At 50.3% G+C, this 13,466-nt stretch overlaps 1 protein-coding gene across 1 annotated transcript; it reads right to left on the bottom strand.

Annotated features, from left to right (window-relative positions):
* Positions 1–926: 926 nt before the first annotated feature.
* On the bottom strand, positions 927–13,185 carry LOC120991111 (kazal-type serine protease inhibitor domain-containing protein 1-like). The gene is made up of 4 exons (XM_040420000.1): positions 12,726–13,185; positions 2,656–2,816; positions 1,516–1,663; positions 927–1,373 (listed from the first exon to the last, which is right to left on the bottom strand). Exons 1-4 carry the CDS (start codon positions 13,183–13,185, stop codon positions 1,267–1,269), a joined length of 876 nt encoding a protein of 291 aa, XP_040275934.1. The 3' UTR covers positions 927–1,266.
* Positions 13,186–13,466: the final 281 nt, after the last annotated feature.

Genomic DNA, 13,466 nt, shown 5'->3' with positions numbered 1-13,466 from the left:
TTGTTGGTGCTTTATTACTATAGTAGTAGTAATAGTTGTCTTATTAGTCATGTTGTTGGTGCTTTATTACTATAGTAGTAGTAGTAATAGTAGTCTTATTAGTCATGTTGTTGGTGTTTTATTACTATAGTATTAGTGGTAGTAATAGTTGTCTTATTAGTCATGTTGTTGGTGCTTTATTACTATAGTAGTAGTAATAGTAGTCTTATTAGTAATGTTGTTGGTGCTTTATTACTATAGTATTAGTAGTAGTAGTAATAGTAGTCTTATTAGTCATGTTGTTGGTGCTTTATTACTATAGAGTACCTGGAGGAAATCAATGCAGTGACAAGAAACAAACTCCACGTAAGTGATAGGATTAACGGTAATGTCCAGCCCTGGAGCTGACAACCCCTACGTTACTGACCGCTGCGCCAGAACCTATAATAGTAAACTCCCCTGTCCGCGCTTCCGCTGCTGCTCTGTTCATGGTCGCTTCCATTCCCCTCAGGACCAGGATGTGACTGGGTCCCGTGACCACTGTGGCCAATCACAGGCCTCAGCAGTGACAGAGCGGTATATGACTTACACTCCGCCCTAGTACAGTCAAGCCACACCCACAATATAGACATCATGTGACTCAATTATTGTTCTGTTGGTATTTACAGTATTTATTTGGTTGATAGGAAAGTAAATATCTTTTATATACATCGCCCCCCCCCCCCCCCACCCAGGAGAAACGCAGTAAGCCCTGTGACAACACCGGAGAATGGACTGGGGATAGTAGTCAGCGGTTGTCGGGATGTCGTCCATGGTCTGTTACATACTCCCGCACTGTAGGGTAATACGTGTGACTGGTAGCCACGCCCTTTTTGGTTGTACATAGTAAGGCAGCACGTTTCATCACACGCGTGTTCCCTTTGTCTCTTGTTACAATATTGATACATGACCCGCCAATGACCTGATGGACCAGTGCATGGCGCAAGGTCATGTGACATCATCAGTGGCCCCCGTATGTCACATTATTTACACTACAATACGGGGAACATACATCCTCCTCTTATGTCCAGCATTAAAGGTCATGGAGACCCATGGGTCTGCACTCTGTATGAACTGGGGAAGGTCCCACCTGACCCATCAGCATGTGCTGTTCACCCAACCTTGGAGCAGCTCCATTCTGTCCATTACTGGTGGCATCACGACCTATCTCAGCATCTTCTCCCAGATAACATAATGGCTATTGATTCTGTGCCTGACCACACAAATTGCTTAGTCCTCTGCCCATCTTCACTCATGAGATCCTGAAGGCCCTTCTCTGGAAGGGTCATCTTCATCATCTGATACATCGAACACCCCAACCAGATGATGGGAGATTTCAGAGGCTAGTGGAGAATCTGAAGGCACAAGAAAAAACATTATCACCAAGTCTACAGGAATGACCACTGTATAATAAATCTAAAGACACTTTTCATGACGACCATCATCAAAGTGAGGTAATCGACAATGGCCAACTGTCCTCCACTGTGAGCGTCTCACCTGGTGAAATGACACGTAGTCTTGCTGAGCTGGACACCTCTCCAAACATGTTCCAAGCCCGGCAGATGTATAAGCCAGCATCCCTCTGCTTGACCTTATGAATCTGCAGCCAACCAGTCACCTGATGTCGTTGAGGCCCTCCACGAGACTGTGTCCAAAAAGAAACATGGCGCATCAGAAAAGAAGTCATGGGTCATATGAAACTGTGTGTAGGAGCAGACTATATGCCATAACTGTATACATTTTATCCAGGGTTTGGATGGCTAGGGTCAGGATTGGATGGTCTAGATCTTATACATGATGAGTTGAGCCTGCCATTCACAATAGATGAAGTCAAACCTGACGATTTCTGCAACACTGGCGTACAGTATGTGGCCTCTTGTGTCACCCCCAAAGGCAGATGTTGGGAGAGATGAGGATCGGACGGGAGACGACAGAGGAATCTGAAGGAGACAGAGGTGTCTGGAGAAGACAAAGGTGACTGGAAGAATCAGGCAAGTCTGGAGAGGGATAGAGGAGTCTGGAGATGACCAGTCTGGAGGAGGAAAGAGGGGACTGGTGGGGGATATAGGAGTCTGGACAGTACAAAGGAGTCTGATGAGACACGTCTTAGAATACAGAGGAGGAACAGAGATGTCTGGAGGGGACAGAGGAGTCTAGAAGAGACAGACAAATCTGGAAAAGACAGTTGACACTAGAAGGGACAGAAAAATATGGTGTGGGGCAGAGGAGCCTGGAGGGATCAGAGAAAACTGAAAGTGACAGAGGAAACTGGAGGTGGACATAGTAAGCTGGAGAGGGAAAAAGGAGTACGGAAAGATAAGTGTATAGAGGAGTAAGAGGAGTCTGGAGGAGGACACAAAGTTCTCTGGAATGGGATAGAGGGGTCTGGAGGGGAAGCAATGTATCTGGAGGGGGCAGAGGAGTCTGAATGGAACAATGGAGTCGAGGGTACAGAATAGTCTGGTGGGGAGACAGAGGGGTCTCTAGGTGGACACATGAGCCTGGGGATGGAAAGAAGAGTGTGGAGAGGACAGGTGTCTGGAGGAGGATACATTATATACATTGAGGTCTATACCTTACATGTGATGGTTAGGATGGGTGGGGGTCTAGAATTCATGGCAATGGGCTAGACGGTACCTGTATTATGATATGGCTGTGCTCCCCTGGAAGTGGTCTTTCCATCTCTTCCTTCCTCCATTCCATCTCGGCTACTGGTTGGGCAGACACTTCACAGCCCAGAATGATGCTCTGACCAATCACAGCCACTGTGTCATGAGGAGAACTGAGCAGAACCGGAGCTGTGGAGACCAGAAACATCCTCTATTATAGAGAGAACTACAACCTAATATGCAGACAGGCCGCATCCTGGTAGTCAGGAAGAGCACAGAGGAAGTATGGGAAGTGGGACTTAGAGGAGGAGAAGGTCAGTCATGGGAATCATTCAGTTAGTTTTCCACTCTCTGCCATGCTGGATCAGCGCCCCCACATCATTACCTGATTACACACGGCATCAGCTATGAACCCATACAGTATAGAATCCAATTTAAACTGCTCGTTCTCACCCACAAAGCTCTCCACAGTGCTGCACCCCCTACATCTCTTCCCTTATCTCTGTCTACCATCCTACCCGTGCTCTTCACAGTGCTGCACCCCCTACATCTCCTCCTCATCTCTGTCTACCATCCTACCCGTGCTCTCCACAGTGCTGCACCTCCTACATCTCCTCCTCATCTCTGTCTACCATCCTACCTGTACTCTCCACAGTGCTGCACCTCCTACATCTCCTCCTCATCTCTGTCTACCATCCTACCTGTGCTCTCCACAGTGCTGTACCCCCTACATCTCCTCCTCATCTCTGTCTACCATCCTACCTGTGCTCTCCACAATGCTGCACCCCCTACATCTCCTCCTCATCTCTGTCTACCATCCTACCTGTACTCTCCACAGTGCTGCACCTCCTACATCTCCTCCTCATCTCTGTCTACCATCCTACCCGTGCTCTCCACAGTGCTGCACCCCCTACATCTCCTCCTCATCTCTGTCTACCACCCTACCTGTACTCTCCACAGTGCTGCACCCCCCTACATCTCCTCCTCATCTCTGTCTACCATCCTACCTGTACTCTCCACAGTGCTGCACTCCCTACATCTCTTCCCTCATCTCTGTCTACCATCCTACCTGTGCTCTCCAGAGTGCTGCACCCCCTACATCTCCTCCTCATCTCTGTCTACCATCCTACCTGTGCTCTCCACAGAGCTGCACCTCATACATCTCCTCCTCATCTCTGTCTACCATCCTACCTGTACTCTCCACAGTGCTGCACCCCCTACATCTCTTCCCTCATCTCTGTCTACCATCCTACCTGTGCTCTCCAGAGTGCTGCACCCCCTACATCTCCTCCTCATCTCTGTCTACCATCCTACCTGTACTCTCCACAGTGCTGCACCCCCTACATCTCCTCCTCATCTCTGTCTACCATCCTACGTGTGCTCTCCACAGTGCTGCACCCCCTACATCTCCTCCTCATCTCTGTCTATCATCCTACCTGTACTCTCCACAGTGCTGCACCCCCTACATCTCCTCCTCATCTCTGTCCACCATCCTACCTGTACTCTCCACAGTGCTGCACCCCTACATCTCCTCCTCATCTCTGTCTACCATCCTACCTGTGCTCTCCACAGAGCTGCACCTCATACATCTCCTCCTCATCTCTGTCTACCATCCTACCTGTACTCTCCACAGTGCTGCACCCCTACATCTCCTCCTCATCTCTGTCTACCATCCTACCTGTACTCTCCACAGTGCTGCACCTCCTACATCTCCTCCTCATCTCTGTCTACCATCCTACCTGTGCTCTCCACAGTGCTGCACCCCCTGCATCTCCTCCTCATCTCTGTCTACCATCCTACCTGTGCTCTCCACAGTGCTGTACCCCCTACATCTCCTCCTCATCTCTGTCTACCATCCTACCTGTGCTCTCCAGAGTGCTGCACCCCCTACATCTCCTCCTCATCTCTGTCTACCATCGTACCTGTACTCTCCACAGTGCTGCACCTCCTACATCTCCTCCTCATCTGTCTACCATCCTACCTGTACTCTCCACAGTGCTGCACCCCCTACATCTCCTCCTCATCTCGGTCTACCATCCTACATGTGCTCTCCACAGTGCTGCACCTCCTACATCTCCTGCTCATCTCTGTCTAGCATCCTACCTGTACTCTCCACAGTGCTGCTCCTCCTACATCTCCTCCTCATCTCTGTCTACCATCCTACCTGTACTCTCTCTCCACAGTGCTTCACCTCCTACATCTCCTCCTCATCTCTGTCTACCATCCTACCTGTACTCTGCACAATGCTGCACCTCCTACATCTCCTCCTCATCTCTGTCTACCATCCTACCTGTGCTCTCCACAGTGCTGCACCCCTACATCTCCTCCTCATCTCTGTCTACCATCCTACCTGTACTCTCCACAGTGCTGAACCTCCTACATCTCCTCCTCATCTCTGTCTACCATCCTACCTGTACTCTCCACAGTGCTGCACCTCCTACATCTCCTCATCTGTCTACCATCCTACCTGTACTCTCCACAGTGCTGCACCCCTACATCTCCCCCTCATCTCTGTCTACCATCCTACCTGTGCTCTCCACAGTGCTGCACCTCATACATCTCCTCCTCATCTCTGTCTACCATCCTACCTGTACTCTCCACAGTGCTGCACCCCCTACATCTCTTCCCTCATCTCTGTCTACCATCCTACCTGTGCTCTCCAGAGTGCTGCACCCCCTACATCTCCTCCCTCATCTCTGTCTACCATCCTACGTGTGCTCTCCACAGTGCTGCACCCCCTACATCTCCTCCTCATCTCTGTCTATCATCCTACCTGTACTCTCCACAGTGCTGCACCCCCTACATCTCCTCCTCATCTCTGTCCACCATCCTACCTGTACTCTCCACAGTGCTGCACCCCTACATCTCCTCCTCATCTCTGTCTACCATCCTACCTGTGCTCTCCACAGAGCTGCACCTCATACATCTCCTCCTCATCTCTGTCTACCATCCTACCTGTACTCTCCACAGTGCTGCACCCCTACATCTCCTCCTCATCTCTGTCTACCATCCTACCTGTACTCTCCACAGTGCTGCACCTCCTACATCTCCTCCTCATCTCTGTCTACCATCCTACCTGTGCTCTCCACAGTGCTGCACCCCCTGCATCTCCTCCTCATCTCTGTCTACCATCCTACCTGTGCTCTCCACAGTGCTGTACCCCCTACATCTCCTCCTCATCTCTGTCTACCATCCTACCTGTGCTCTCCAGAGTGCTGCACCCCCTACATCTCCTCCTCATCTCTGTCTACCATCGTACCTGTACTCTCCACAGTGCTGCACCTCCTACATCTCCTCCTCATCTGTCTACCATCCTACCTGTACTCTCCACAGTGCTGCACCCCCTACATCTCCTCCTCATCTCGGTCTACCATCCTACATGTGCTCTCCACAGTGCTGCACCTCCTACATCTCCTGCTCATCTCTGTCTACCATCCTACCTGTACTCTCCACAGTGCTGCTCCTCCTACATCTCCTCCTCATCTCTGTCTACCATCCTACCTGTACTCTCTCTCCACAGTGCTTCACCTCCTACATCTCCTCCTCATCTCTGTCTACCATCCTACCTGTACTCTGCACAATGCTGCACCTCCTACATCTCCTCCTCATCTCTGTCTACCATCCTACCTGTGCTCTCCACAGTGCTGCACCCCTACATCTCCTCCTCATCTCTGTCTACCATCCTACCTGTACTCTCCACAGTGCTGTACCCCCTACATCTCCTCCTCATCTCTGTCTACCATCCTACCTGTACTCTCCACAGTGCTGAACCTCCTACATCTCCTCCTCATCTCTGTCTACCATCCTACCTGTACTCTCCACAGTGCTGCACCTCCTACATCTCCTCATCTGTCTACCATCCTACCTGTACTCTCCACAGTGCTGCACCCCTACATCTCCCCCTCATCTCTGTCTACCATCCTACCTGTGCTCTCCACAGTGCTGCACCTCCTACATCTCCTCCTCATCTCTGTCTACCATCCTACCTGTGCTCTCCACAGTGCTGCACCCCCTACATCTCCTCCTCATCTCTGTCCACCATCCTACCTGTACTCTCCACAGTGCTGCACCCCTTACATCTCCTCCTCATCTCTGTCTACCATCCTACCTGTACTCTCCACAGTGCTGCACCCCCTACATCTCCTCCTCATCTCTGTCTACCATCCTACCTGTGCTCTCCACAGTGCTGCACCCACTACATCTCCTCCTCATCTCTGTCTACCACCCTACCTGTACTCTCCACAGTGCTGCACCCCCTACATCTCCTCCTCATCTCTGTCTACCATCCTACCTGTACTCTCCACAGTGCTGCACCTCCTACATCTCCTCCTCATCTCTGTCTACCATCCTACCTATACTCTCCACAGTGCTGCACCCCCTACATCTCTTCCCTTATCTCTGTCTACCATCCTACCTGTGCTCTCCACAGTGCTGCACCCACTACATCTCCTCCTCATCTCTGTCTACCACCCTACCTGTACTCTCCACAGTGCTTCACCTCATACATCTCCTCCTCATCTCTGTCTACCATCCTACCTGTGCTCTCCACAGTGCTGCACCTCCTACATCTCCTCCTCATCTCTGTCTACCATCCTACCTGTACTCTCCACAGTGCTGCACCCCTACATCTCCTCCTCATCTCTGTCTACCATTCTACCTGTGCTCTCCACAGTGCTGCACCTCCTACATCTCCTCCTCATCTCTGTCTACCATTCTACCTGTGCTCTCCACAGTGCTGCACCCCCTACATCTCCTCCTCATCTCTGTCCACCATCCTACCTGTACTCTTTACATCAGGACACTGACCTCTCCTCCTAATACACAGACATCAGGACGCTGACCTCTCCTCCTAATACACAGACATCAGGACACTGACCTCTCCTAATACACAGACATCAGGACACTGACCTCTCCTCCTAATACACAGACAGGACGCCGACCTCTCCTAATACACAGACATCAGGACACTGACCTCTCCCCCTAATACACAGACATCAGGACGCTGACCTCTCCTAATACACAGACATCAGGACACTGACCTCTCCTCCTAATACACAGACAGGACGCCGACCTCTCCTAATACACAGACATCAGGACACTGACCTCTCCTAATACACAGACATTAGGACACTGACCTCTCCTCCTAATACACAGACATCAGGACACTGACCTCTCCTCCTAATACACAGACATCAGGACACTGACCTCTCCTCCTAATACACAGACATCAGGACGCTGACCTCTCCTAATACACAGACATCAGGACACTGACCTCTCCCCCTAATACACAGACATCAGGACACTGACCTCTCCTAATACACAGACATCAGGACACCGACCTCTCCTAATACACAGACATCAGGACGCTGACCTCTCCTAATACACAGACATCAGGACACCGACCTCTCCTCCTAATACACAGACATCAGGACGCTGACCTCTCCTAATACACAGACATCAGGACACTGACCTCTCCTCCTAATACACAGACATCAGGACACTGACCTCTCCTAATACACAGACATCAGGACACTGACCTCTCCTCCTAATACACAGACATCAGGACACTGACCTCTCCTAATACACAGACATCAGGACACTGACCTCTCCTCCTAATACACAGACATCAGGACGCTGACCTCTCCTAATACACAGACATCAGGACACTGACCTCTCCTCCTAATACACAGACATCAGGACACTGACCTCTCCTCCTAATACACAGACATCAGGACACTGACCTCTCCTAATACACAGACATCAGGACACTGACCTCTCCTAATACACAGACATCAGGACACTGACCTCTCCTCCTAATACACAGACATCAGGACACTGACCTCTTCTCCTAATACACAGACATCAGGACACTGACCTCTCCTAATACACAGACATCAGGACACTGACCTCTCCTCCTAATACACAGACATCAGGACGCCGACCTCTCCTAATACACAGACATCAGGACACTGACCTCTCCTCCTAATACACAGACATCAGGACACTGACCTCTCCTCCTAATACACAGACATCAGGACACCGACCTCTCCTAATACACAGACATCAGGACACTGACCTCTCCTCCTAATACACAGACATCAGGACACTGACCTCTCCTAATACACAGACATCAGGACACTGACCTCTCCTAATACACAGACATCAGGACACTGACCTCTCCTAATACACAGACATCAGGACACTGACCTCTCCTCCTAATACACAGACATCAGGACACTGACCTCTTCTCCTAATACACAGACATCAGGACACTGACCTCTCCTCCTAATACACAGACATCAGGAAACTGACCTCTTCTCCTAATACACAGACATCAGGACACTGACCTCTCCTAATACACAGACATCAGGACACTGACCTCTCCTCCTAATACACAGACATCAGGACACTGACCTCTCCTCCTAATACACAGACATCAGGACACTGACCTCTCCTAATACACAGACATCAGGACGCTGACCTCTCCTAATACACAGACATCAGGACACTGACCTCTCCTAATACACAGACATCAGGACTCTGACCTCTCCTCCTAATACACAGACATCAGGACACTGACCTCTCCTAATACACAGACATCAGGACACTGACCTCTTCTCCTAATACACAGACATCAGGACACTGACCTCTCCTAATACACAGACATCAGGACACTGACCTCTCCTAATACACAGACATCAGGACACTGACCTCTCCTAATACACAGACATCAGGACACTGACCTCTTCTCCTAATACACAGACATCAGGACACTGACCTCTCCTAATACACAGACATCAGGACACTGACCTCTCCTCCTAATACACAGACATCAGGACACTGACCTCTCCTCCTAATACACAGACATCAGGACACTGACCTCTCCTAATACACAGACATCAGGACTCTGACCTCTCCTCCTAATACACAGACATCAGGACACTGACCTCTCCCCCTAATACACAGACATCAGGACGCTGACCTCTCCCCCTAATACACAGACATCAGGACGCCGACCTCTCCTAATACACAGACATCAGGACACTGACCTCTCCTCCTAATACACAGACATCAGGACACCGACCTCTCCTAATACACAGACATCAGGACACTGACCTCTCCTCCTAATACACAGACATCAGGACACTGACCTCTCCTAATACACAGACATCAGGACACTGACCTCTCCTAATACACAGACATCAGGACACTGACCTCTCCTCCTAATACACAGACATCAGGACACTGACCTCTCCTCCTAATACACAGACATCAGGACACTGACCTCTCCTAATACACAGACATCAGGACACTGACCTCTCCTCCTAATACACAGACATCAGGACACTGACCTCTCCCCCTAATACACAGACATCAGGACACTGACCTCTCCTAATACACAGACATCAGGACACTGACCTCTCCTCCTAATACACAGACATCAGGACACTGACCTCTCCTAATACACAGACATCAGGACGCTGACCTCTCCTAATACACAGACATCAGGACACTGACCTCTCCTCCTAATACACAGACATCAGGACGCCGACCTCTCCTCCTAATACACAGACATCAGGACACTGACCTCTCCTCCTAATACACAGACATCAGGACACTGACCTCTCCTAATACACAGACATCAGGACACTGACCTCTCCTAATACACAGACATCAGGACACTCACCTCTCCTAATACACAGACATCAGGACACTGACCTCTCCTCCTAATACACAGACATCAGGACACTGACCTCTCCTCCTAATACACAGACATCAGGACACTGACCTCTCCTAATACACAGACATCAGGACTCTGACCTCTCCTAATACACAGACATCAGGACACTGACCTCTCCTCCTAATACACAGACATCAGGACACTGACCTCTCCTCCTAATACACAGACATCAGGACACTGACCTCTCCTAATACACAGACATCAGGACACTGACCTCTCCTAATACACAGACATCAGGACACTGACCTCTTCTCCTAATACACAGACATCAGGACACTGACCTCTCCTAATACACAGACATCAGGACACTGACCTCTCCTCCTAATACACAGACATCAGGACACTGACCTCTCCTAATACACAGACATCAGGACACTGACCTCTCCTCCTAATACAGACATCAGGACACTGACCTCTCCTAATACACAGACATCAGGACACTGACCTCTCCTAATACACAGACATCAGGACACTGACCTCTCCCCCTAATACACAGACATCAGGACACTGACCTCTCCTCCTAATACACAGACATCAGGACACTGACCTCTCCTAATACACAGACATCAGGACACTGACCTCTCCTCCTAATACACAGACATCAGGACACTGACCTCTCCTAATACACAGACATCAGGACACTGACCTCTCCTCCTAATACAGACATCAGGACACTGACCTCTCCTAATACACAGACATCAGGACACCGACCTCTCCTCCTAATACACAGACATCAGGACACTGACCTCTCCTCCTAATACACAGACATCAGGACACTGACCTCTCCTCCTAATACACAGACATCAGGACACTGACCTCTCCTAATACACAGACATCAGGACACTGACCGCTCCTCCTAATACACAGACATCAGGACACTGACCTCTCCTAATACACAGACATCAGGACACTGACCTCTCCTCCTAATACAGACATCAGGACACTGACCTCTCCTAATACACAGACATCAGGACACTGACCTCTCCCCCTAATACACAGACATCAGGACACTGACCTCTCCTCCTAATACACAGACATCAGGACACTGACCTCTCCTAATACACAGACATCAGGACACTGACCTCTCCTCCTAATACACAGACATCAGGACACTGACCTCTCCTAATACACAGACATCAGGACACTGACCTCTCCTCCTAATACAGACATCAGGACACTGACCTCTCCTAATACACAGACATCAGGACACCGACCTCTCCTCCTAATACACAGACATCAGGACACTGACCTCTCCTAATACACAGACATCAGGACACCGACCTCTCCTAATACACAGACATCAGGACGCCGACCTCTCCTAATACACAGACATCAGGACACTGACCTCTCCTCCTAATACACAGACATCAGGACGCCGACCTCTCCTAATACACAGACATCAGGACACTGACCTCTCCTAATACACAGACATCAGGACACCGACCTCTCCTAATACACAGACATCAGGACGCCGACCTCTCCTAATACACAGACATAAGGACGCCGACCTCTCCTCCTAATACACAGACATCAGGACGCCGACCTCTCCTAATACACAGACGTCAGGACGCCGACCTCTCCTCCTAATACACAGACGACAGGACGCCGACCTCTCCTAATACACAGACATCAGGACACTGACCTCTCCTCCTAATACACAGACATCAGGACACTGACCTCTCCTCCTAATACACAGACATCAGGACACTGACCTCTCCTAATACACAGACATCAGGACGCCGACCTCTCCTAATACACAGACATCAGGACGCCGACCTCTCCTAATACACAGACATCAGGACACTGACCTCTCCTAATACACAGACATCAGGACACTGACCTCTCCTCCTAATACACAGACATCAGGACACTGACCTCTCCTCCTAATACACAGACATCAGGACGCCGACCTCTCCTAATACACAGACATAAGGACGCCGACCTCTCCTCCTAATACACAGACATCAGGACGCCGACCTCTCCTAATACACAGACGTCAGGACGCCGACCTCTCCTCCTAATACACAGACGACAGGACGCCGACCTCTCCTAATACACAGACATCAGGACACTGACCTCTCCTAATACACAGACATCAGGACACTGACCTCTCCTCCTAATACACAGACATCAGGACACTGACCTCTCCTAATACACAGACATCAGGACGCCGACCTCTCCTCCTAATACACAGACATCAGGACACTGACCTCTCCTAATACACAGACATCAGGACACTGACCTCTCCTAATACACAGACATCATGGCAGCTACAGCCACTGTATAATGTGAGACTCTACAAACATCTCCCCATATCTCAGCTTCACCTGTGTGACATGGATTTGGTATGGACTCACCTTCTTGGCATGGGCCAGTATGTGCCAGGCTGAGGACTATCCTCCTGCGGGTGCGTGCGGCCTCCTGTAGACGGCAGATGTTTTTGTAGGTCCTGCGGTCTGTTCCGCACACGCTCTCCTGAGTTGAGCAGACGCACTGGGGCTCAGCACTGTGTCCGCCGGACATCACCTGGCATTGCAGCTCCTCTCCACAGGTGCCATAACGGTGCCACTGCCATGGCAGGTCACACAGCTGCCCCTCCACATTGGCACACTCCCAGCAGCAGCCACAAGGATCCTTTACCTTGCCAGCCGGGCAGCGCTGGGGCACTGAGGGGCAGCTGTACTCCTGGCACGGTGGGCAGTTCTCCTTACCCTCCACCTCATTGGACCAACCTGTGTGGGGCAAAACCCAAAGCAAGGCTGGAGAGGGGAAGCATAGGAGACATGAGGCTAGTAACATGGACTGGATGGAGGACATGGTGGTCAGTGAGGTGTGAGAGAGGCTGGTCATCTACAGGGGGTTTTATAGAGGTCAGGGGCGTAACAAGAGCTCTATCCCACCTGGGTCTGAGCATTATAGGGCATGTAGGCTTTCATGTGACCTTCCCTGCCCCCCACCCTCTATTGTGCCCCCTCAGGCTTGTTATGTGTGGACTGCTCATTTGCACAAGGTTTATGGTGGAGGAGGGATGCACAAAGAAGAGGTGACACCCAAATACCTCACACTGCTCCACAAAGAAACATGTCCTAATAACCACT

Source organism: Bufo bufo, chromosome 2 (assembly GCF_905171765.1).
Source record: "Bufo bufo chromosome 2, aBufBuf1.1, whole genome shotgun sequence".
NCBI lineage: Eukaryota > Metazoa > Chordata > Amphibia > Anura > Bufonidae > Bufo > Bufo bufo.
The sequence above is the reverse complement of the archived record's forward strand: the minus strand, read 5'-3'. Positions and strand labels throughout refer to the sequence as shown.

What these genes read in the sequence shown, in the direction of transcription:
- LOC120991111 (XM_040420000.1), bottom strand. Translation starts at nt 13,185, where the DNA reads ATGTCCTCCATCCAGTCCATGTTACTAGCCTCATGTCTCCTATGCTTC. An exon ending in TACTGGCCCATGCCAAGAAG is followed by an intron (nt 2,817 to 12,725) that starts GTGAGTCCATAC and finishes TGGTCTCCACAG; the next exon opens with CTCCGGTTCTGCTCAGTTCT. An exon ending in ACTACGTGTCATTTCACCAG is followed by an intron (nt 1,374 to 1,515) that starts GTGAGACGCTCA and finishes TTGTGCCTTCAG; the next exon opens with ATTCTCCACTAGCCTCTGAA.